At 44.9% G+C, this 25,267-nt stretch overlaps 1 protein-coding gene across 1 annotated transcript; it reads left to right on the top strand.

Annotated features, from left to right (window-relative positions):
- The first annotated feature begins 1,939 nt into the window (after positions 1-1,939).
- On the top strand, positions 1,940-22,140 carry LAYN (layilin). The gene is made up of 8 exons (XM_069468957.1): positions 1,940-2,121; positions 2,755-2,778; positions 5,096-5,393; positions 11,452-11,609; positions 15,711-15,743; positions 16,363-16,446; positions 18,684-18,786; positions 21,285-22,140. The coding sequence occupies exons 1-8, from the start codon at positions 2,037-2,039 to the stop codon at positions 21,649-21,651; spliced, it is 1,152 nt and encodes a 383-aa protein (XP_069325058.1). The 5' UTR covers positions 1,940-2,036; the 3' UTR covers positions 21,652-22,140.
- The last annotated feature ends 3,127 nt before the right edge of the window (positions 22,141-25,267 follow it).

Below are 25,267 nucleotides of genomic sequence, written 5' to 3'. Positions count from 1 at the left end.
CTTTTTTTGCTCAGAGGGGAGAATATGTGCTCAACAGGTCAGTGCAAACATTAGTTTACCTGATGGTTATATTTCTCAATGTGTATATTAGTCTGCTAGTTAGATTGAGCTTGAGCTTGTCAAACTAAGAATTGTATCCTGGACCAAGGTAATTTTACCAAGAAAAATTTCACTTTGTGAGCTTTCTTGGCAACCAGGCTTCCTCTGGTGACACCTCCCTGCATTGGCAGGTGTAATGGTTAGCTATTGCTGCAACAATGCTGCATAACAAAGGGGTCTAAAACAACATTTACTATTGCTCACACATCTGCAGGTCAGCTGGGCATTTGGCTGAAGTAGGCTCAGCCACACAGCTCTGCTTCAGGCTACAGCACCTAGGGCAGCTCTGCTTCTCCCTACAAGTCTGTCAGTTGCCTGAAGCAGCTCTGCTCCATGTATCATCCTCTTGGGAATACACATGGACCAGTGGGATAGCTGAAACTTAGAGACAAAGGGACTCACCAAAGGCCACACAGACATTAAATGAAGAAAAGCAGGATTTGAAACAGAAAATCAGATGCTAACTCAAGGGCTTCTTTTCACCATAACAGTTCTCTCTTTGATTGTTTTGATAACCAAGAATTTCTAGAAAGAATGTGTGTTGGATGTGAGATATTCTAATTGGGACATAGTGAAAGGCTGTAAATGAACTTGCCATAAAGATCAGTCCTCATCCTGCTGCAGTTTTCTACAATAGCAGAATTTTCCCAGATTCTCAGCTGATATTGAAATTGATCCCGCACACCCCCACCCCCCAGCCACCCCCAGCCCCAGCCTGCGTCCAGGCCTGTTTGTCTAGAATTGCATTGACTCTAGGCCTTGGAAACATCTATGCTTTCTTGACTGTTGTTTTGAAAAGTAGCGAGTAGGTAAGTAGGTAAGAAACAGCAAACTGGAGCCAAAATCCAGAAGTCTGTGGCCCAGATAGGGCTGGTGCTATGCTTCACAACAGCATGGTGTGGCAGGAAAGGCAAGGGAATCAGCCTCACCTTTGCTACTCTTAGTACCTTAGTCCTTAGACTGGAGGCTCACTTTGTTATTTGAATATATTTGAAAACATTTTGTTGGCTATAAGAAGCCAATGTAAAACACAACTGTTGTGGAAGTTTACAAGAGGCAGCACACACTGAGGGCTAGGTTGGTTAGGAAAGCTTTTCCAGAGGAAATAGTTTCATTCTTTCCTGGTGGCAGAGGCCCAAGGTTAAGCTCCATAATCATCACCCCCACCTCCCAGCATGTGCCCTGCAAAAGGCAGGATCCTTTCCGTGCTGAGCTCTGGAATACACTTTGGCTTCTGCGGGAAGCCGCTCTCCTTTTAGCCCGGAGAACTCCTTCCCTGGACGCTATCCGTGCTGTGTCCTGAAACTTTCCCGGCCAATGGGCACGCTGCCCACTTGAGCATCTGTTCTCCGCATCGATCATTCCTTTTTCAGGTGTAGCCCTGAGTGCCGGGACTGCGGCCCACTGAGCCCTGGGTATTAATAGGTATCGGTGCCTTGCCTCTCCCGTTGGACCGCACAGCTCAGTGAACTTGGCTGTGGTCCCGGGGAGTAGGGGTGAGGTGTGTACGGTTTTTAGCTACAGTGCACTCTTCATCAGATTTCAGAGAAGCCAGCCTGGGATTTTCCTCCGCCCTGTGACCTAGGCAAATGCAGGATCTCCCTGGGAAGCTCGGAGTGGGGCAGGGAGCTGCCCGCCCCCCGCCCTGCAGCTCGCTCCCCTCCAGCTGGCGGATTGTCTGGCGCCGAGCTCGCGGGAGGAGGCCGTCGGGGGCGGGCCAGTCAGCGGGGCTGCCCTCTCCGCAGTGACGTCCCAGGGGGCGGAGGGGCGACCAACTGACTCTGCGCCCTCCCCCACTCCTCTTGGTGCCCAGTCCGTCGATCTTCGGGAGATGCCGCTGCCGCCGCGGTTGCAGTTGTCGCGCATGCAGCAGCCGGTCCGCCAGCTCCACCACCGCCGTAGCGCCGGGGTGTCCGAGGGCGCACCAGAGTCGGGCCATGCAGCCGGGAGCGGCGCTGCAGGCCGTGCTGCTGGCCGCGCTGCTGGCGGGGCCGCGGGGCGCGAGCGGTCGCCTGCTGAGCGGTGAGTTCGCTCGCTGGGGCAGGGGCTGGTGCGCTGGCGGGATCGGCTGATGCACCCATTGCTCCCCAGCTGCTGCCTCTTCGGGGTCGCCCCTCTTTTCCCTGGCCCTCCGCGAGGTGGGAATGGGGAAGCTCCCCTGCCCCACTCCCACACTCAGCCCTTCGGAGGCTCCTTTTTAGGGAGCAGGCGTGTGTGTCCAGCGCGGGTTCCCGAGGCCGCCCAGTTGCCTGCGTATGCTGGAGCGCTCGAAGTCAGTTCCCAGCCTGGGGTTTCGGGGTGGGCCGAAGGATGTAGGGGAGGTGGGGCAGGAGGCAAACTTGCCTCAGCGGGTGCCCCTTTGGCCCGCTCCATTGAGCGCGGCGAGGTAGTCTCTGGGATCCCCACGCGGGACCGGCTCCCCAAGTAGCCCCATCTACTGCCCGCTCCGGGAGGCAGCCACGGACATGGCGGGGTAGGGGTGCCGTGGGAACCCTGCCTGTTACTCCTCGTCTCTTCTGGGGGAGGATGGCTGGACCCAGCGCCTAGAACAAGAGCGCTTAGAGATCGGGAAAGAAGCGTAGTTAGTGCGGAACGAGCCCCGCCTGACTCCGGGGAGTGACTCTCAGCTTCCTTCCTCCTGTCGTGTGACTGCAGCCTCGGACGTGGACCTCAGAATAGGTACAGTGCTCTGGCTTCTTGCCTCTTCCAGTTGTTCTGCTCGTCGTGGGGAGAGTATCCGCGCCCTTTTCTGGGGTGCCCTTGCAGGAACCTACAGTTTGCCAAGCAGGACGGAGGAGAATGGGAGCCTCCTCCACTCGGGGATCCCGGCTTGCGAAGCTGATTTAAAGAATCTAAAAGTGGTTTCAGGATGGGGGTGGGGCTCAGGGAGGCAAAAGGGGAGGGCGACTGAATTGAGCCACTTGGGTTAGGGCTGCATGGACTCCGTCCTTGGTCGTGGGAGACAGAAGGCCCTCCCGCCCTTCCCTTTCCTGAAAAAGAGAAGAGAAAGACACTTCCTGAAGGCAGGGGAACCAGATGGGCCCTTGGGCCTCCTTCCAGCTCTGGCTGTCTCTAGCTTTCGTCCGCTGACATGGGATGCGTGGCCAGCCTGGACGGTACAGGAAACTCGTTTAAGGTGTTATGTGTTCTCTTGACAGTCCAGCGTGGAAAAGCGGGGGCTGCCAGGAAATTCAACTCCAGCTTATGTCCCGCTGGTGGCCAGGCTGGGAGTGTTCCTGGGGGCTCTTATGTGCCTTTCCTCTGCTGTCTGATTTGGAGCCAGCTCTAAGCAATCACGGAAGCTTGGCTGGCTCAGCCTCCCCTCCAGGCAGCATCCTAGCCCATCCTCTCTGGAACACCTCCTGTGAGAATGTCTGGCATCTGAGCCCTCCTAATTTGCTGGTGGACCAGGCTAGTTAGAGTTTCTCTATTTACCAGCAACAGCCAAATAATGACAAGAAAATGGAGAAGATGCAAATGTCTTATAACTTGTTGCTTATTGAGGATTTATTTATAAAAGTGATGAGAGAAGAAATAGAAAATATTCACTGGAAGCTTCTAGATCATCTGCACGTGCTTTTTCTCACTTAGCACTAATAATGTAGTTAACCATCTATGGCCCTTTGCCCTGTCTTTTGGACAGTATTGGCAATGATGAAAGCTATCTGGCTCCCTGCACAGCTGCAAAACAAGTTAGGAAAATGAGACCATTCCAGAAGGTCTGGAAAGAGGTTCCCAAACCCAAATCCTTTACCCCTGGCTCTGTAGCAGCAGTTCACAGCCACAGGCCACAGTTTGGCACTCTTATCGCAGGGGACTACTGCCCTTGTTGATCTGTGGTTCTCACTTTATACATTTGGATCCAGAAACATATGCTGTATGCTCCTGTGGGCTAGGAACTGGCATCTGTTTCTGTATTCCCAGCACCTAGCACAGGGCCGGCGGGCACAGAGCGTACACTCAATAAACGTTAATTGAACAAAGGAGTAAGGAGGCTAATGTCTGAGTTGCAGCAAGGCTTCAGTCTCACACACACAAGGGACGGCAGCGTGTGCTGGTGAATGATTTGTTACTGGCTTCTCCATCCATGTGTCTGAGATGGTCTTCAGCCATCAGGTGTCAGCCTGATGAGACACACTACATGGGCTCCCAGGGCAATGTGAGCCTGGGGTGGAGTGGGGAGCCGGCAGTACAGTTCTCTGGTACCAGCATGACTTTATAATTAGATCTGGGTTCTGACTCAGGTGATGCTGCTGATAGCTGTGTGACCTTAACCAAATTATTTAATTTCTCTGAGCCTCAGTTTTCTCATTTGTAAAGTGGGACATAAACAATATCTATATCAAGGGACTATTATGAGGGATAAACAAGATAAAGTATGTATGTAAACGTAAAGCCCTTACCATAATTCATGCACACAGTAAGAGTTCAGTAAATCTTCACTGTTGTCGTTAGGTCAGGGGACTGTCAGTAGCAGAAAACCCCATGGATCTGACCCTCTTTAGCTTCTGCTTACACCAGATACTGAGCAAATACTCAGTCCCGCTGCATAGGAGAGAGTTCTAGGCAGAGGAGCCCAGGCCTGAGTTCAGAATGCCTTTCCTACCTGAAGGAACTACCAAACAAACATACTCACTTTAAGCCACACTCTTCCCTGAGCCTCCCTAATGAAAGTATTGTTTGTGTGCCTTTAAGTGAAATCATGAACCTTCATCTACTTCTTTTTTTAAAGGATAGTCAAATTGTGTCTGCTTTTCAAGAATCTGTAATGTAATAAACAAACCTACACAATATGGGTAACAGTTTGAAAAATCACTGTATCTCTCAGCTGGAAGAAATATTAATTTGCTTGGGAACACTACCTGACATGATTACAGTCCACTGACAAGTAATCAGAATTCCTGTCCAGGGATAGCTTCATTCAGATGGCTCCAAGAACCCCTGCCCCAGTATACTTTTGGGGACACTGAAACAGGTTGGTTTCTTTTTTCTCTAGGGCAGCCAGTTTGCCGGGGAGGGACACAGAGGCCTTGTTATAAAGTCATTTACTTCCATGATTCTTCTCGAAGACTGAACTTTGAGGAAGCCAAAGAAGCCTGCAGGAGGGATGGGGGCGAGCTAGTCAGCATCGAGTCCGAAGATGAACAGAGACTGATAGAAAAGTTCATTGAAAACCTCTTGGCATCTGACGGTGATTTCTGGATTGGGCTCAGGAGGCGTGAGGAGAAACAGAGCAATAGCATAGCCTGCCAGGACCTTTATGCTTGGACCGATGGCAGCACATCAAAATTTAGGTAAGTGTGTGGAACCCACTGCAGCTGACTCATATGATGTAACTCAAAAAAGAGGCAGGCTGGATCCGAGGTGCCAGATCAGTGGGGGAGAGGAGAAGACCCAGCCAGGCAGAGCCCTGAGAGGGCAGTAGCACCAGAACAGCAGTTGACCAGAGCAGTGTGGTGACAGTGGTGAACTCAGCCTTTTGGGGCCTAACTGGTGTCCAAAGAGCTCTGTTCAGGTGGGCACCGCCCAGCAACGTCATTTCAATGGCACACGATGCTTGAAGCCAGTGGTTCTGGCTATGTAGCCTTTTGGACTGGAACACAGTTGAGAGACTAGGGCTGAGATTCATGGTAGGACTCCAGACCACAGAGAATTGTTATAATGGGCAAGAAATCAGAGCCAAGATCTAACTCTGGGGATTAGCCAAGAGTGGGGACTTCAGAAAGATTACAGTTTGTAGGACCCTCCTAAACCTACAGTGTCAAGACTCACTCATACCCCACCCTGGCACCATGACATTGCCATCATCTCTTCCTGAGAAATGCAGTGACATGGACAAACATTAAACAAAAATCAAAATTAAGAGACAGATATAAGACTAGGAAAATGTTTGTAACAAATCTAACAAAGAGTTAATATATTTTCATGATAAACAGTCTATATAAGTCGATAAAACACTAAGACCCCAAAAGATAAAGAGACCAGAGACCTGAGCAGTTTCCAAAATATAAAATCTAAATGGAAAATAACCATATGAGGAAAAGTCTAAACTCATCAAAAGAATGAAGACTAAAATGCATATTTGTTATTACCCATTACATGTAAGACAGCATGTCAGCATCTGTCATAGTCTACCCAATATGCTGATCAGACCCACCCCTTCCTGTAAGTTCTGGGAGTAGCCCCTCCAGGATTTGCATGAGCCTCTCTTCCTGGGAGAAACTTTAAAAAGCAGAGGTAGTAGGATGAACTACACTTCCCGTCACTGCAGCTGGTCTCATGGCCACAACTAATACTTACTGACCTGCCTCCTCTATCATGCAGTCTAGATTCCCTCGCTGTCTGCTGCCCTCACTGGCTTACCTTGCGGCATCTCTGAAGGGTCTGAGGCCCTACTCACCTTGTACTTCTCTGGCTGGAGTAAGTGCATTTTTCCACTGACCATCAAAATTGGTCAAGTGAGTACCAAGAGATACCCAAGTACATAATATGGGTGCCTTCTCCCTGCCCATAATACCCAACAGCAAACCTACTTCCTCCTAATAATTAACAGTCAATTACCTCATGCCAAGATAATGGCTTCTTTCCTTGCCTGCTGGTCTCTGGACACAGGATCCCAAAGTGTCCAAGTGGCAGCAATAGCTCAAAGTTTAATAAGACTCTTGCAGTATCTTCTGGCAGAAGTATTCCCCTGGGTGAGCCAGGTCCTCTAAACTTCCAGAGCCCAGAGTTGCAGATACAGGAAGCACAAATGCTTCAATTGAGTGATGCTAAGCAGGGTTACTCCTCCTTCCACCCCTTGGCTCTCAGACTCATGTATTCATACTTTTGGGGACACAGGACTATATAAGGGGCATTGATTTATTTTAAAGTGTATACCACATCTTGAAGGATGATGCCCCATCCCTGCAAATTAGTGCCTCTAAGCTGATGTTCCCACTGTGTTTTCTTTTTTTTTTTTTTTTTTTTTTTGAGACAGAGTCTCACTTTGTTGCCCAGGCTAGAGTGAGTGCCGTGGCGTCAGCCTAGCTCACAGCAACTTCAAACTCCTGGGCTCAAGGGATCCTCCTGTTTCAGCCTCCCGAGTAGCTGGGACTACAGGCATGCACCACCATGCCCGGCTAATTTTTTCTATATATATTTTTAGCTGTCCATATAATTTCTTTCTATTTTTTAGTAGAGATGGGGTCTCGCTCTTGCTCAGGCTGGTCTCGAACTCCTGAGCTCAAACGATCCGCCCACCTCGGCCTCCCAGAGTGCTAGGATTACAGGCGTGAGCCACCACGCCCGGCCCCCACTGTGTTTTCAACAAGCTATTCTGTCACTCTGTCAGGCTGCCAGCTTCAGGATGATGCAGTATGTGACATGACTAGTAAATCCGTGGCTGGCTGCCTACACCCACACCTTCTTTGCTAACGTAGGTCCCTTTGTCTGATGAGATGTTATTTAGGATCCTGTTCTTGTAGATTAAATACTTCGTAAGCCATTGGGTAGTGGTGCTGACTAAGGCCCTGAGGCAGGAAAGGCAAACCAAAACCCAGATTGTGTGTTTGTTCCTATCAGAATGAATCATTGCCCCTTTCAGGGGTCCAATGCAGTCAACTTGTCACCAAGTGCATGTTGGTCTCCTCAAGTGTTGGTGCTATGTCACAGACTTAGCATTGGTCTCTGTTGCTGGAAAGTTGGACATATGGCAGTAGCAGGAGCTAGATTAGCCTTGGTGGGTGAAAGCCTATCTGTTGAACCCATGCATAACCTTCATCTCTGCCACCACGGTGACTCTATTCATGTATGTATTGTTCTAGCACTGGGGTGGCTGATAAAAGGCTGGCTGGCATCACCTCACTGAGTCATTTTGTCTCCCTAGTTCTTTTGTGCCTCTTCCATGGTAGATGCTCCCTGGAGAGCTTTAACATCTGGTGGAAAGATTCTCATACTTTATGCTCACTCCCATATGTCTATTCACATCACTATCCAAAACCTCCTGGTCCCCAATCTTCCATTCATTTTTCTTAGACTCTTGATCAGCTGGCCATGCTATTTGCCTGACCCGTGAGTCCTTACATATTCCAATCTTCGATAACTTCTCTTTCCATACAAAGTGGTTAACTAGGTGCACCAACTAAAGCTCTGCCACTGGGAGGATGCGCCCTTACCACTATCTTTCAAGGCCACCACTGAGTGGGGCTGCAGTGCAGCTGTTGTCTATTTCAACGTGTACTCCCATATTTAGCCGACCTACCCGTGAACCATGCTCAGGCTGCCTGAATCAGCTAGTCATAAGGGATTCCTCCATGCAGCCATCAGTGTGAGCTAAGGGAGAGGCTCTGGGACAACAGTGGCAGGTGTCAAGGCAATCTAACCTACCTGCTCATACAGTGCCCCTTGGTCCTGTATACACAATGCCCTTTAGTCCTGGATATATTTCTTCCATCTTACAATGGATTGAATCTGGGCCTACCCAACCTGTGTTGAGGTATGTCTGGCAAAACCTATCTCATCATGGGCAGGTTGTGGTGCATGGTCTCTTGGTGCTTCTTCCCTAGTAGCAAGCCAGGAGTTGTTTTTCAAAAAGTGACTAATTTTCAGCTATAGATGGTATGGCCTTGCTCCAGAATCCTAGGGTCTGCATTGTGATTCTCTCATTGGGGCATGTCACAAAGTCTATATGGCATTATTTTCCCCCACGACTACATCTCTGATAATAGGCTCTACTCGATCATGGAGCCCACGTGCCAAGTCTTCTTGCACACAGCCTAGACCACTTCCAAGTTCTTCTCTTTGAGTGGATCCCACTCAAAGATGGCCATGTCACTTGATAAGTGTGCTAGAACAGTGTTCCCAGGTGTGAAATATGCTGCCTCTAGAGCCCAAAGAGGCCTACCAAGTGCTGTGCTTCCTTCAAATTATTGTAAGATGCAATTGTTTAATTTGAAAGAGATGTTCTGATATCCTCTAGATCAGTAGACGCCTACAGATTTTATTGAAGTGGTAGGTCCCTGAGTCTTCATAGGATCTATCTTCAACCCTCTGGAGTACATGAGTCTTACTAAGGTCTCCAGTGTACTGAACACTTCTTGTTCAGCTTGTCCAAGTATCATGACGTCAGCACTATAGTGGGCCTGATTTTCTGCGAGATGTTTAGGAAGTCCAAGTCTCTTCATACCATGTTATGACAGACGGTGGGAAAAATTAATATAGCTTGAGGCAAAAACATAAGTATATACTGTTGTCCATTCTAATGGACTGTTTCAGATCCCTTTTCTGATACAGACAGAAAAGAATGTGTTCACATGATCTACATACTAAGAACCCAAGGGCGAGTTAACCTGCTCTAGCAAAGATACCACATATTGCACAGCAGCTACAATCATGGCTTCCACTTGGCTGAGTTTGTGCTATTCTAGTATCATCCTTCAGGATCTGCCTGGTTTTTGCAGGAGTCACACTAGTGAATTAAATAGAGAATGATGGGGAACACCACCCCTGCATTCTCTGGGCCTTTAAGGGTGGCACTACTTTCTGCATCTTCCCCGGATAAGATATTGTTGATGATTTATGAGGAGTGCAGTTTCAGAGGCTTCCACTTGGCCTTCTCCACTATGATAGTTCTTACCCCATAGGTAAGTAGCTCCTTGCTACTAGACAAGGAGCACCAAGAGACCATGCAGCTCAATCTGCCCATCATGGGCTAAGGAACCAATGTGGAACTGTACCAACTGCTGATATGTCATATATCTGGGGACTGGGGAATGATCACGGGCTGGGGTCTCATTGTGAGATGGTCCTGGACCAGACCTCTATTTAATACCTGGCCCCAATATGCTCCCACTCCAATAGGTAGCTTTTATAATACTTCATGTCTGGATATTAATGTCAACTTGCACCCTGTGTCCAATAGTCCTTATAATATTTGGATATTCCTCTTTCCCCAGTGTTTGGTTACTTCAGTAAATGGCCATAGGTCCCTTTGGGGGAAGAACAGTGAAAATTATTAAAATGTGCACCTGCCATGGTGTTGCAGGGTCCTTCTTACTGGAAACCTAGCCTCTCCCTCCATCAGTGAGTTCTGAGTTTGAGAATTGGCTCAAGTCTAGAAATTATGTGCCGGGCATAATATTTCTTCTATCTATGGGACAAAATAACATAAAGCCATAAGGCCACTAGGGAAGGGAATAAGGAAAGTCAGGGTAAGAGGCCCAGTGGTGTTGGAAAATGAGCTAAATAATGGGATAACTAACAAGGTGCAGAGCCCAGCCCTCTTCAGGGCCCCCAGCTGTCCAGCCATGGCATCCAAGGAATGTTTGTTGCAAGCTCAGCTATCATCCAGGAAATTCAGTCCAATGGGTGCCACAGAGGATCTTCCTTTTGGTGACAATAACACAGGACTGAAGCAGAGACTTATTGTGATGCCAACAGGGACCTGTCTCTTTCCTATGGAGGGGTTCTGACAAGAGCTAGGCAGAGCAGCAGTACCTGCTCTGAGCATCAGGGCAAGACCTGAGCTCTGGAGGAAAGAGCTTAGGTGAGTAACCAGCAGATTACAAAGCCCAGCCCTAAGTCCACACCTGGGGTAGGTGCTTGAAGATTTAAATTTTCTGTGGGATCCAGGGCTTTAACCTGGCATGCACATATCCAACTGAGTGGCAGCACCATTTAATTTCAAGATAGTAGAGCCAAGGCCTCTAGTGCACCCCTTCACAGGGCTAGGGAGACAAAGGCAAGACATCTGGCAGTAAAGGCTGAGGGGCTCACAGCCTAATCACGTGGAAACAACTTAAAAACTGAAAAAGACCAAATGCTGCTGCTGCTCTTGTCTGCACCCTCTCACCTGCATTGACAGCCTCTATACTTTGGAATGTCTTGCTCACATGCTTGGATTTCCCACCTCCTACCCAGGCCTGGGAAGGCAGCTGTGGCCTTTGAAAAGCCTGGGAAGATGAGAGCAGGGCAAACTCTGGGTGAGATAAACCATGCCTCTTCCCAGTGCATCTAATCTCTAAAAAAAAGAGAAACAAAACCCAATTAGCAAAAAGCAAGAAAGAAATAAGATCGTCCAGACTAGCTCTGCTAGCTGCTTTTTCTCATAATTATTTTGCAGACATCATATGATGATATATTCCTCCCTGCAAAGATACTGTGGCAAATGTCAGATGACTGATTGGGATGTCCATATTAGAAAGCGTGCAGTTCTACTTGTTGGCAGTACTTCAATTCCTCCCTGTCTCTGTATTGTGTTCTGAAGCAGCGGCTTATGTTCATGGCTCCGTGGAACTTGATGGGGAAACAAGGGCTTTGAAGTCTTGGGGTATCCTTCTCCAGCTGCCAGCTTTGTCGATCCCTTTCCCACAGGAACTGGTATGTGGACGAGCCTTCCTGCGGCAGTGAGGTCTGCGTGGTCATGTACCATCAGCCATCGGCACCCGCAGGCATCGGAGGCCCCTACATGTTCCAGTGGAACGATGACCGATGCAACATGAAGAACAATTTCATTTGCAAATATTCTGATGGTAATGAATCCTCTCCCAAGCTATGTGACTGAGTTCTCAACCTCCTCTCTCATTTCGTAAGCAGCTGCTAGTACCCAACATTTGTCATGTGGTCTCTGAAAAAGCTTGTTGCAAATGCCAGCAACGTTAAACTTTGGGAATTCTTGTAAAGGGACATGTAATGGCACTTTCTCACTAAGGAGTGATTCTAGCAAAGGAAAGGTTATCAGATGCTAAGAGAGGGGATGAAAAAAATAAAGGGTCTAACTTATATGTGATAAAGCAAGACTTACGAGAACTGCAGGAAATAAAAAGCCCTCTAAGTGGAGAGCCCCAGATTCTTATTCTTCCCACATGAGCTTGGCTGTAAGAGTTTGGAATAAGCTGGCCACTGCTCCTACAAGTCTTCTAGCGGCCATATGAGATTATTTTCTGGGGCTTTAAGGAAACATAGTAACACCCAGAGTAGGTAAATGATAAAGTACACCAATTTCTCCAGCATGGGCACAGACAACAGGCACTTTGATGAGCAGGTTTAATCTCCCCAGACTATCCACTATATATGCCTTGCAAATTCAACTTACATTTCCATCCAGATCTGTAAGGGTTTCCAACTGACAACAAGCCCCATAGTTTCGATCTGCTGGGGTTTCCCAAACTCCGCCATTATAACTGATGTAGATTTAAACTTGAACTGATCCTTCACTTGTGCCTGAAGTTTCTCACCTCCCTGAAGCCAATTGCTTGGCCCCAATTCTGCATTCTTTCCTGACAGAAGTAGAGAGACTAGTTAGTTTGGGACTAAATAATCTTGTCATTTTAAAATTGTTTGAATTGCACCATGCTTTAGGGGCAATTTTTGCTGCTAAGAGATGTTTTTCCTCCCTCTTTTCCTCCTCAGATGAATTCTTCTCTCCAGCGACCTGGCCTCCCCACCATAGAGCTGTCTTTAGGCAGGGAGACTGGCTTAGGAGGTTGCATTTTTACAGCAGTGAAAGCAAGGCACTTGGTACAAACTAGTTTTCTATCACTTTTGTTAATTATCTTCTATTCGCTCCATGGTTTAAACTTTTGCATGTCTTTAACATTTTTTTGAAATGTGAGGTTTTGAAATTTGCTTTAATATCCTTTTATTTTTGAACTTGGAAACTTTTTTGAAAAAAAATCATATTCTTCATTATTTTTTGCTATTGCCTGTATTAGTTACACTGAATCCTGGCAGGAAAAAGCACACCCAAAGGGTTTAACGAGGAGAGCATATTAAAAAGGATATTTGCTGAGGGGTAGGCAAAGAGCAAGAGGTGGTAAAGTACCCAGGAACTAGCTACAATGGAGGCTGTTACCACACCTAGGCTCAAAGGGGCAAAGGGAGGGAACGGTTTTAGCAGAACCCAGAGAAAGCTTGGGGTCATGAAAGAGGACCCACCCAGCAGAAGCAGAAGCTGTAATCACAGAATACGCTACTGTCAAACCAGGCTGACATGGGAAGGGGGCATGGGAATAAACGTGGAGACCTCTCTCCTCCTACCCTCTGATCTCCTGCCTTTGCCTCCCATTGGCTAAGTCCAATCAGAGATCAAAGGGCAAGGTTCTATGCCTCAGTTGCCTCTTTGTATTTAGGGATGATAAAAGTTTCTACCTCAAAAAAAAAAAAGAGAGAGAGAGATCAAAGGACAAGGGAGTTCATACCCCTTAGCATGCCAGGAAAGGATCGGCATGATCAGACCCTTGCCTGCCTGTCCAGCCTCAATTCTCACCACTCTAATTCCTCTCCCTGTCCTATTCCAGTGCCTTTGCATTCAACGCAGTTCCCCAAGAGCTCTTCATTGCTGTTCTGTGCCTGGAACACCCTTCCCCCTTTCCCAGTCAACTCATTCTCACCCTCCAGGTTCAGCTTAGAGATCATCTTCTCTCATAACAAATAAGTGCAACAGGTGATCCTGGATTCGATCCTGGACCATAATGTGATGATGATGATTTTCTATAAATGACATTATTAGGACAATTAGCAGAATTTGAAGGAGGTCTGTAGATTATAATATTATGTCAATGTTGATTTCTTGGTTTTGATATTTGTACTGCAGTTTTGTAAGAGAATGTCCCTCCCTCTTTTTAAATATAGACTGAAGTCTTTAGGAGTAAAGGGGTACAATGTCTGCAACTTATTCTCTAGAAAAAAGTTATATATGTGTATGTTCAGATATCAAGATGTATATGTGTGTTTATATATATATTTTATAGAGAGAGAGACAAGGGGGACAGAGAGGATAATGAAGTAAATGAAATGTGGTAAAATGATAAGGGGAAGAATATGTGGGAATTCTTTGTACTATTCCTGCAAATTTTCATGCATCTGAAATTATTTCAAAATAAGTTTAAAAAGTAACTTCCTTTGGGAAGCCTTCCAGGGCCCCTCCAAACCAGGTTCGGTGTCCTCCCATGAGGATCATAGCACCTTACACACACAGTACTTTACCTGCCTATTTGTAAGTTTGTCCCCTTCCCTACATGGTTGGCATGAAGTGTGGAAACACATGTTTAACCACTTGATGGGCTGGGGACGCTCCCTCGCGTGGTTCCGATAGGATGGCACCCCATCCCATTATCCTGGGTGGCAAGGGACAGGGTGAAAGGTAACACCTACAACTAGCTTTGAGAACATGGCCATGTAGAGGGGACAGCGTGCTCGCCAGACCTGAACACTGGATTACTTCTGCGATATGCTAAAGGCGTATTCAGGGAAAATCACCTGCGGCATCACAGATGCACGTGCAGGGATGGATGGAAACGCCACATTGATGTGCCACGTTTACTGCAATTCTGCGCACTGGATTGAGCTGTGGAGGGACAGCAATTTGAATAGCTCATGTAATGTCATTGATATACTATGCATTTCAATATAGTATCACAAAATTAATATTAATTAATAGTCTCCTGTATTTCCAGATTTTATGGCCATCCTGTAGAATGAGCTAGGATTAGAAGAATTAAAGGGCTGGGATTATTTCTCACTTGCTGTTTTATCTCTACTACTTAGCACAGTTATGGCTCCTTACTATTTTAATTTGCATTTGAATTCATTTGGTTGAAATCCCAGTTCAGCTGCTAATTAGCTGTGAGATTTGGGCAAGCTGAATCTCCCCGTATCTTGGTCTCCTCGTGTACAAAACCAGAATAATAATAAGGCTACCTCACAAGGCTGTTATCAGGACTAATTGAGTTTATTTTTATAAAACACTTAGAACGATTCCTATCATATAGCATGTATTATACAAGTGGGTTTTATTAAAATAAATAAATGAATTTGCACCACCTCTGTACACATACACTTATGGGAAGATGACTAAAAGTTTCTGTCCTTTCTGAATGTAACTTCAGAATAGGAATGACATCATGGCTTAGGACTGTGATTTCTAAAATCTTGTCCTCAAGAACCCTGTCCCTGTGAACTCCAGAGCATCTGATTAGCATAAGAGACTCACTGCCAATGCAAGAAGTGAACACACTTCCAGCCAAAAGCAAAAACATTGGATGTAGATTGTCTGTGCAGCCTGACTTTCTTGAGGCTCTCTGAAATATTTAAAATAACTCAGAGTTCTGGATCGATCACTAGTCTCTGCCCTGGTGTTGGCCACTGGTCTACTTAGCCCCCCAGTGATTTCCACTACTTGGAGAAAAGTGTTTATTGCTCTCCAGAACACCCTGAACATGAATTGATAAAATGTCTTAGATTGTTTTAAAATAATACAGGCTGGGAGTGTAGTGGGGGAGGAGTAGGGATTATTAGCTATACATCGATAGGAGTTGAAGTGTAATGGCACATAGGGGTTCATTATAACAGTGTTTCTACTTTTTTGTATATTTAGAAATTTTCATATTTAAAGGTTTTAAATACTTTGTAAAAAAAAGAAAAAGCCACTGGAATAAAGCTCAGGGAATGCTAGTTTTTGTGAAGAAGGAATTCTTTTGAGTTATTAACCCAGTTCATGGTATCTGGTAACAGTAAATAAAGTTTATTGGATGACTAAATGGGAAATAAATGGATGCCATGCTCCAGCTGATTTCATTCAGATGGCATGAAAATTTAGTTATTATTTTTGTTTTTGTTTCTTTCTGCTACAGAGAAACCAACAGTTCCTTCTGCGAGGCCTGGAGGTAAGCCTGTCACTTGAGATTTGGGTTAAATGGGGCTGTTTCATAGCCCCTCTTTATAGGTTTAGAACCACATGCCCTTTAGATCAGATTATTCAACAGAAAGACCACTGGTGTCAACCCAGACAATTTGGACAGGTATACGCCTCACCTAGCCACGACCACTAGTTCATTAGTCTCACTCGCTAGTGTTGTCTATTCCTCTCAAAGCTGAAAAGCAACAGGTGCAAATTTGGTTTGTTACTTGGCATTACTCACAGTATGAAAGGAGTAATTTAATCTAATGAGACAAGAAATGGGCCAAACTGATAATTTATGGTCCTAGAAGTGTGTCATTGCCCTTCCGTTGGCACCGCACGCAGTACTTTAGGCACCTCCACGTCAGCTGCTTGTTGGTTGTCATGGCACCTGATTCTTGGCAGCAAGGGTCTCACCACAAAGATGAAGACGATTAAATCTCTGGGGTAGCAAATTCAACCCTTTACTTTTCTAGGTTTATAGAGGACACTGGTCAAATTGCTACTGATTTTTTGCATCTGACTTTGAACGTGGTAGGACCTCAGAGAATACCTGGATTGTGATGCCTTTCTCCAAGTTCTCAAATCCATGTGTCTCCCTCCAGGTGAGGGAACAGAGCCAGCAAGGCCCATACTTCCAGAAGAAACACAGGGAGAAGATGCCAAAGAAACATTTAAAGAAAGTAAAGGTAGGTACAGAACTTTCCTGGGAAAAATAGATAAGGAGACTCCCTTGATCACAAATTACCCATGTTTAAATACCCTACTTGGTTCTTTCCCACGGGTCTTAAAAATGGAACTAGACAAGACATCTGTGGCTTTGCAAAACTGTACTAAATGTTAGGTGTCATCAGTGAAATATGCAAATGGAGCTATCCTACAACCATTGGGGAGATTAGACTAGACAGGAGGTGAAAAATCTGCATGAAGATAGAGCCTTGGGAGCCACCCAGAGGTCACGGGAGATGGGATGGGGGTAGGACGGACACAGTGGATGTAGAGAAATAAGAGCAGAAAGCCCCAAGTCATGATGCATAATATCTGTGATTAATATTCATCTGCAAAACAAATAGAGAAAATGGACAAAAACATTTAAAACGTTAGATCATAAAAGGTAAAATAAAATGGGATAATAAATTGGAGTGCTAATGGACTTTCAGTCTTACTCTTGCCCTGATTTTCAAGAGGAAAATCTAGGTTTTTGTCACTAGACAGGCTTTAAAAAACCATTTTTCTTCTCTGTGTGTCAGCTTAATTATTTGCATAATGGAAATAACAATATTTTTCTTACCTATCTGAGAGCATCACTGTGTCCCTAAAATGCAATAGGATATTGCGATACTGCAATTCAATTCCAACACTATCTATCCACCAGAGTTAGCACAGACCCCACAGCTTAAGGCCACAATTCAGAGCATGACTGCCCTCACTTTAGACATCAGCTGCTACTTGCACTTCAGACCAACTGGCCACAAACCCAGGAGTGCCAACAGCCCACCTACCCCTACCTCAGGTTCAATAATTCACTAGAACAACTTACAGAACTCAGGAAAACACTATACTTGTGACTACATTTTATTATACAGGATACAAATTAGGAAGAGCCAAATGAAGAGAGACACAGGGTGAGGTCTGGGAAGGTGCCCAATGGGGAGCTTTCATGTCCTCTCCCCATGGAATTGGGATATATATCATCCTCCTGGCTCATCAATGTGTTCACCAACCGGGAAGCTCCACTGAGCTTTGGTGTCCAGAGGTTTTACTGGGGCTTCATTACATAGGCACGATTGATTTGATCATTGGCGGTGTGGTGGAACTCAGTCTCCAGAGGAGGTCGAGCTGATATCACCCAGCTCAAAGTCCCAACCCTACAATCCCATGGTTGAGCTTTCTGGCATGGCCAGCCCCCAACCCGAGACATCTCCTTACAATAAACATTGGTATGGTCCGAGGGGCTCGTGAATAACAGAGTTACCCCTGTTACTGGGGAAATTCCAAGTACTTATAGCCTCCTTCCCAGGAATAGGGACAAAGGCCAGTCAAATTCTTTATTATACAACAGATATAATGTGTGGAAATCCTTTGAAAAAAATACAAAGTGCTGTGCAAAGTTGAGAAGCATTTCTATTGCTCATTGTTATTTAAAGTCGGTTTTAAGGGTTTTGGGGGGTTTTTTTGTTTTGTTTTTTGTTTTGATGGTTGTCAGGTTTGCAGCCTCACAGAAAAAAAAAAAGCAACAGCTCCTAGATGGGCAGGAATCTTGGATCAGTGGGATTCAGAAGGGGATTAGTCTCTAACCCTTGATTCCTCCCAAAGCCCCTTGAGGGAAAAAAGCTTTGGTTCTAAGTCTAAAAAGACTAGAAAGTTTAGAAAAGCAAACCTCTAAGTGTCATGCTCATGGACCCAACTGAGTCCAGTTGGCCTTAGTCAGAAATTTTGGGAAGGTTTTATGGTCTAATTCATGTGCTCCGTGTGACCTTCTCTTTCCTGGTTATGACACTGAGACTTCTGACTTGCTTATTTTTCCCTCTCTCTCCCCCAACCCCCACCTTGGGAAATACCATGGCTGTCCTTAGAGGCAAAAGCATCAACACTGCCCCAATAGCCCCTCCTTTTCTAAGAAAAAAGAAGGATAAGGAAGCTCTTCTCTCTGAGAAAAAAAATTGTTTTTAATTAACAAAAGTACCCTTCTGATATTTGCAAGAGACCCAAAAATTTAAACTTATTTTCATTATTACTTAGGGCATAGGACAGGTAGAAAATGCTCAATTTGCTGAAACTAGAAGACTCTTTGCTAACTGACTGTGTATCTGTCCTCTGCTAGGAATGTGCTCTTTGGAATACTGGGTTGATTATGCTTTTCTAAGCCTGGTTTGAAGCACATAGAAAAATCACCAATGCTGATGATGTGCTTTTTTCTTTTCAGAAGCTGCCTTCAATCTTGCCTACATTCTAATCCCTAGTATCCCCCTTCTCCTCCTCCTTGTGGTCACTACAGTCATATGTTGGGTTTGGATCTGTAGAAGAAGGCAAGTAAAACCTTTGTGTCTTCTGCCCTCTTTGAGATTTGGATGTTGTTGCTTCATTAAAAGCCATGGAATTACAGCACAATTCACAACTGCAAAGATATGGAATTAACCCAAGTGCCCATCAGTTCATGAGTGCTTGATAAAATGTGGTGTATGTATACCATGGAGTACTACTCAGCCATGAAAAGGGATGAATTAATGCCTTCTGTAACAATTTGGATGGAACTGGAGACCATTCTCCTAAGTATCTCAAAAACGGAAAAACAAACACCACATGTACTCATTGTTAAATTGGAACTAACCAATGAGCACACATGTGCACAGAGGGAAGTAAAACCTAGTGGAAATCAAACGGGGGAAGGGGAGGAAGGGAGAGGAAAAAATCTACCTAATGGGTACAATGAACACTATTTGGGTGATGGGCACACCTATAGCCACCACTCAAGCATTACAAAAGTGATCCATGTAACCAAAAACATTTGTACCCCCTGAATATTTTGGGGGGCGGGGGGCGGGGGGAAGCCATTGCAACTCCGAGAGAATCACCATTGCAGATTTGAGAATAAATTCTCTGACAGGCTCAGAGCATTCAGAAGTACTAAGCATTTGTGCTGAGTTGTGGGAAGAGAGTGATCTTACATTGTTTATTTTGTATGTGTAAAAACATTTAAAATGACTTGAAGAGTGAAACTGTTATTCACCTCCTGTGCACCCACACATCACCTAGCAAAAGTGCTCTCTCATGAATGCATGCCCTCACTCCAAAAATGTTTGTGGAGTGAGTGAAGGAATTAATAGTGAGCCATGTGAGAAATGACTGTCCCAAAGCATTCTGGTAAACACCTGAAACTGCGCCACTTAATTTTAAATGAAAGCACCAAATTCCTTTTTTTTTTTTTTTTTTTTTGTTTTTGAGACACAGTCTCACTCTGTTGCCCAGGCTAGAGTGCCATGGCGTCAGCCTAGCTCACAGCAACCTCAAACTCCCGAGCTCAAGCAATCCTTCTGCCTCAGCCTCCCAAGTAGCTGGGACTACAGGCATGCGCCACCATGCCCAGCTAATTTTTTCTATATATCTTTAGTTGTCCAGCTAATTTCTTTGTTTTTTGGAGAGACGGGGTCTTGCTCTTGCTCAGGCTGGTCTCGAACTCCTGACCTCGAGCAATCCTCCCGCCTCGGCCTCCCAGACTGTTAGGATTACAGGCATGAGCCACCACGCCCGGCCTCCTTTTAATTGACTTTTAATTGAATACACAAGTATAGATTGCCTCAAAATAGCTATAGCAGGTAGCCTAGACGATCTCTGTTTATGGTCAACATCTTATGCCACCATTTTTTAGGTTCCCAGAGCTCTTCTCAGTTATCTTTTTATTCTCCATCATCATGGTATATATAGAAGTCTAGTATTCCCTTTTTACAACGGGAAACCTAAGGTCCAATTTAAGATTTAACTCCCTTTGATGACCAATTTGAGATGAATTTGTAAGATTCCAATGGAGAACCTATTTCAGTTAAGAATAACTTCCTTATAGCATTATCATAAGGATTAAAGCAGTTAATATATGCAGAATGAGCATATCATAACCACTCAAAAATGTTAGCTGTTATTACGATTATTTTTATTAGTTATTTCCTCTGACTCTGAAAGTAGAATTCAGTTCAAAATATTACAGATATATTTTCCAACTACTTACTCTGCAGTTGATTCTTGATTTCCCTTCCTGACTCTGTCTACTTAGCACCTCACCAGGATTTGGGAATTGCAACTCCAGAGTTGGGGTCTGTCTATCCCAAGTGTTTTTAACCTTTTTTTGTGCCCCAGACCCCTGAAGCAGTCTGATGAAGCCTAGAGACCCCTTCCAGAACAAGATCTTTAAATGCATAAAGTACATTGGGTTGCAAAGGAAGTAATTATACTGTTATTATATATTGTTTAGCAAAATATTTCCAAAAAATGAATATGTAATTCAGTAATATAGTGCTTCTTTATTAATGTATCTTTATTTAGTGGTGGGTATAATTACCATAATTTTGAAGTAGAGATGAAGGTAAAATATTGCAAGGCATCATCTATACTGTGATGTGATGTGCAAACATCTATGATTTCTGTTGGTGATCAGGTCAAAGATATTGTTAAATTCTACTCTGGTTTGTTGCTTACATCCATAATGCAAGAACATGCTAATTTTCACTTAGAGATGGGTTTTTTAAAATATGATCTCTTTCCCCATTCAGTTCTATCCCCAGACCCCAGGATAATTACCCTGTCCTACACTCTGGCAGCAGTGAATGACGGATACATAACCACTTTAACCACACTTCCCTGGTTCACTTCCCCACCCTCAACCCAGCACCCTTGCAAAGCCTGTGAGTTATGCAGGTGAGAAGTGCAGCTTAGAGACTGTCCAAGGCTTCTCCCTCCAGCCTGGGCAGGAAGCACAGAGATACTTTCCATCACCTGGTCTAGAATACTCAGCCCTGGTTTTCTTTCTTCCTAGGAAACAGGAGCAGACCGACCCTAGCAAAAAGGAGCAACACACGATCTGGCCCTCTCAGCACCAAGCGGGGAACAGCCCAGATCTAGAGGTTTACAATGTCATAAGAAAACAAAGTGAAGCTGACTTAGCTGAGACCCGGCCAGACCTGAAGAATATTTCATTCCGGGTGTGTTCTGGAGAAGCCACTCCCGATGACACATCTTGTGACTATGACAACATGGCTGTGAACCCATCGGAGAGTGGGTTCGTGACTCTGGTGAGCGTGGAGAGTGGATTTGTGACCAACGACATTTATGAGTCCTCCCCAGACCGAATGGGGAGGAGCAAGGAGTCTGGATGGGTGGAAAATGAGATATATGGTTATTAGGACGCATGAAAAAAAAAGACTTGAAGTGACAAGAATGGGAAAGAAATGAGAAGCAAAATTCTATTTTCTATAAAGAAAATACCAGAAGGTCTATGAAAATACTCAGATCAGGTCCTGTGGGTGGGCATGTGGCCCCCATTAGCCCCTGTAGGATCCCCCAAGTTTTGGCTGTACCCTTTATCCCAGCCTCTCACCCAGCTCAACCTTACAAGAGAGAAAGTATCTTGCCTAGGGTCTGGCACATAGTAGAGTCTCAATAAATGTCAGTTAGTTGGTTACATCTGACTTTCAAGGGACAGTGCTTTACTGTTAAGGGTTAAGGTTGGCTGTGGAGCTTGGAAAAGCCACCTGTTTTCCTTGCTGTGTACAGCAGCACATAGAATGAAAAAGAGGCAGAAACTACAGACTCTGCAAAGGCGCCAGGCTAGCCTGCATATCGGCAATTCTCATATCTGTTTTTTTCAAAGAATAAAATCAAATAAAAAGCAGGAAGCAGAATGTTAGTCAGTCTGTGTCTACAGCCCCTTCCTCTGCATGTGGCCTCGGGGGACCTTTTTTCTTTCTCCTGACATCCAAACTTGGAAATACCAACTTCAGAAACTAAAAATGAAATTTGAGTCTCAGCTTCTAGGCGTATTTGTGCTCTCAGCCCACGTTGTTCTGTTTGTGTGCTTGTTTTACTGCAGCATCGACATAATATTACTCATAATGATACTAATTCTGCCTTTTTTTAGGGACCTGACTATTTCAAATACTTTTGGTCTCAAATCAAGAGAAAAGTTTCTCAGCCCATCATTAGTCATGTACAGTTTGAAAGTCTGAAAGCCATTATTTAGATTACCAGCAACCTCCCTCCTTCAGCTTAATAATATTATTTTAACCTTTCCCTATATACCTTATTTTTGAAAAGTTTAGCAACATATGGAGCCACAACCTAGACAGAGATAACTAGTCTGGGTCAGAGCAGTATCGAATGTGGTAGATTGTAATCACTGCCCAATTATCTGCCCTACTGGGGCAGTGAACATGTTGGGAAACAAAAACACCATTTCTGCCTTCTCTGGGAAATGTATTTTGTGGTTATAACATTTCAAGCAAAAACAGGGAGCACATGGTCTGAAGGACTGATTCCTTGCTCTCAAACGTCCAAGTTCCCATTTTGCTTCAGGAATCCTGGCTCTATAACCTTCCCTTTATCCTTCATTTTGCCCCACAGCTCTGTCTCCTAATAGGTTGCAAGCTCCACGAGGGTAGGAATCCTATCTGCCCGTCGGCATCACACCCCCTGGCAACCCTGACAGCACCTTGCAGAACAGGCAATCAATAGCTATTGAATAAATGAACAATGTTATCTTTCAGAGTGATGTAAAGTAGCCTAAATATTTCAGCTTAAAATTTTGTGGGAACTGTTTTTCACATTCCCTATGGTGGAGGAGATAATTGAGTAATTTTTGTGGGAAAAGCACTGCTAATGCCCAGAAGGAGGAAGCATAGTAACAAGTAAAGAGAAGCTGGTGAACTGTGTTAACAACTTACTTGAATGATATCACTAACTCTTGAAATGAGGACCCATTCTTAATCTGTACAGAGGGTAAGGTTATAATCAGAGTGGACCGTCAGCATCTTCTCTTTGTCATTCGTGGGTGATCTCTGCTGGGGCCCATAGATCTCTTCCTTCTGTGTTTGCACACAGCCTGTCTTACCCCATATTTTAATTATTCAATTTCTTTTTCCTTCTTAAGATTTACTAGCCTGAGTTTATCCAACTCCACTTCTATCTGTAATAATTGTGTTTCACTTATTTAACAAACATTTGCTAAATGTTAAGTGTTTGCTACACTCAAATTGAACATTGAGCTTATTCAATGAGCTAGTATAATATGGAAATGTAGTAAGCCTGTTTCATCACTGCTATGGTTTGAATGTTTGTCCCCTCCAAATATTTGTCCCCTCCAAAACTTATGTTGAAACTTAATCCGCAATGTGACAGTATTGAGAGCTTTAAGAGGTGACTGGGTCTTGAGGGCTCTGCCTTCATGAATGGGTTAATCCATTCACGGATTAATGGATTAGTTAGTCAATGGATTAATGGGTTATCATGGGAGTGGGACTTATGGCTCTATGACAAGAGGAAGAGGGACCTGAGCGAGCACACTCAGCCCCCTCACCCCGTGATGGCCTGTGCTGACTCTGCAGAGAGTCCCCATCAGCAAAAACACCCTCACCGGACGTGGCCCCTCAAGATTGGACTTTCCAGTCTCCAGAGCCATAAGAAATCAATTTTTTTCTTTATAAATTACCCAGTTTCAGGTATTCTGTTATAAGCAACAGAAAACAGACTAAGACAATCATTTAAAACCTAGTTCCCAAACTTTTTCTCCACTGTCACACACATGACAGAGGAAATGTATGTATCAGATAACCTCGTGGGTCTTTCCACTGGACAAGAGTTTCTTGCATACCCACCATGTGCCACATGCTGTGCTAGACGTGACACACAGCCAGATTTCAGGCTGAGGCTCAGATAAGCTGGGTTGTAGGTTATATGCATTTCCCAACATTGTAGCTGTGAGGCTGTTTTTTCCCTTGTGCTATTCCCTTATTCATTTATTCAGAAAGCTTTAGACATACCTACTTTGTGTCAGGAAATGTGCTAGGTACCAGACATATCATGGTAAATAAGACAGACACAGGCTCCATCTCATGGAGCTTACATTCTAGTGGGGAAAGAAGATACGACAGAACATAAGTGAGTGGAAGAGAACGTGCTATGATTTGTTTTTAAAATTATTTTCAGCTTTTTCTATTCTTCCTTTTTCCCCCCCTTCCCTTTCTGTTCATGAACACTTGGATCCTAAAGACAAACTGAGAGGGTTGTAAGCATCTGTGCTCAAGGAGGTGGGGGAACGTGGTAGCTCAGAGTGGGGTGTGAGGCCTGAGCAGGGTGAGGAAGGTTCCCATGCGCAGGAGAGACCTGGTGCAGGTGTGGCCTGGGCAGGTGAGGAGGCCAATCACACGGGAGGGGCAGCAGCAACAATGGGAGGTTGGTGGCATACAGGGGCATTGATGAAATAAGCACACTAAGGATAAGGAGAGCCAGGTTTCTCACTATCACAGAAGGCAGATAGATATGAAATGGGAGAACACTGGAATGGGCCCTACAGTGTTAGAATGAAATTAGGAACATTGGTGTCACCTCATGGTTTTTGGTATTGGGTATATATACGTGTGTGTGTGTGTGTGTGTGTGTGTGTTTCTGATTTTGATGGTTGTATTGAGGGCATATACATATACACACATACACACATATATCCTCTAGTGCTCAGATCTTGGCTTCTAAATACCATTCTCCCCTAAAATAAGTCTCAGGGCTCCTTGAAAAAGTGGCTGATTCCAGGGCTGGAGCAGGGAAAATACAAGATTAGCTTGGAAAATTTTTTGGTGCCAGAAAGCAAGGGAATATTCAAGAATGATAGGGATATGTCAATGGATCACAGGAGACAGCTCATAGTGGCCCATATTGGCCCAAATGTGGGATAATTTTTTCTTTGTATAAATTTATGGGGTACAAGTACAATTTTATTATATGCATAGATTGTGTAGTGGTGAAGTCAGA

Source organism: Eulemur rufifrons, chromosome 6 (assembly GCF_041146395.1).
Source record: "Eulemur rufifrons isolate Redbay chromosome 6, OSU_ERuf_1, whole genome shotgun sequence".
NCBI classification, from domain to species: domain Eukaryota; kingdom Metazoa; phylum Chordata; class Mammalia; order Primates; family Lemuridae; genus Eulemur; species Eulemur rufifrons.
This window is presented reverse-complemented; position numbering and strand designations above follow the sequence as displayed.

Coding starts and splice junctions, on each gene's coding strand:
- LAYN (XM_069468957.1), top strand. CDS start 2,037: ATGCAGCCGGGAGCGGCGCTGCAGGCCGTGCTGCTGGCCGCGCTGCTG. Junction 2,122..2,754: donor GAGCGGTCGCCTGCTGAGCG/GTGAGTTCGCTC, acceptor GTGTGACTGCAG/CCTCGGACGTGGACCTCAGA. Junction 11,610..15,710: donor CATTTGCAAATATTCTGATG/GTAATGAATCCT, acceptor TTTCTGCTACAG/AGAAACCAACAGTTCCTTCT.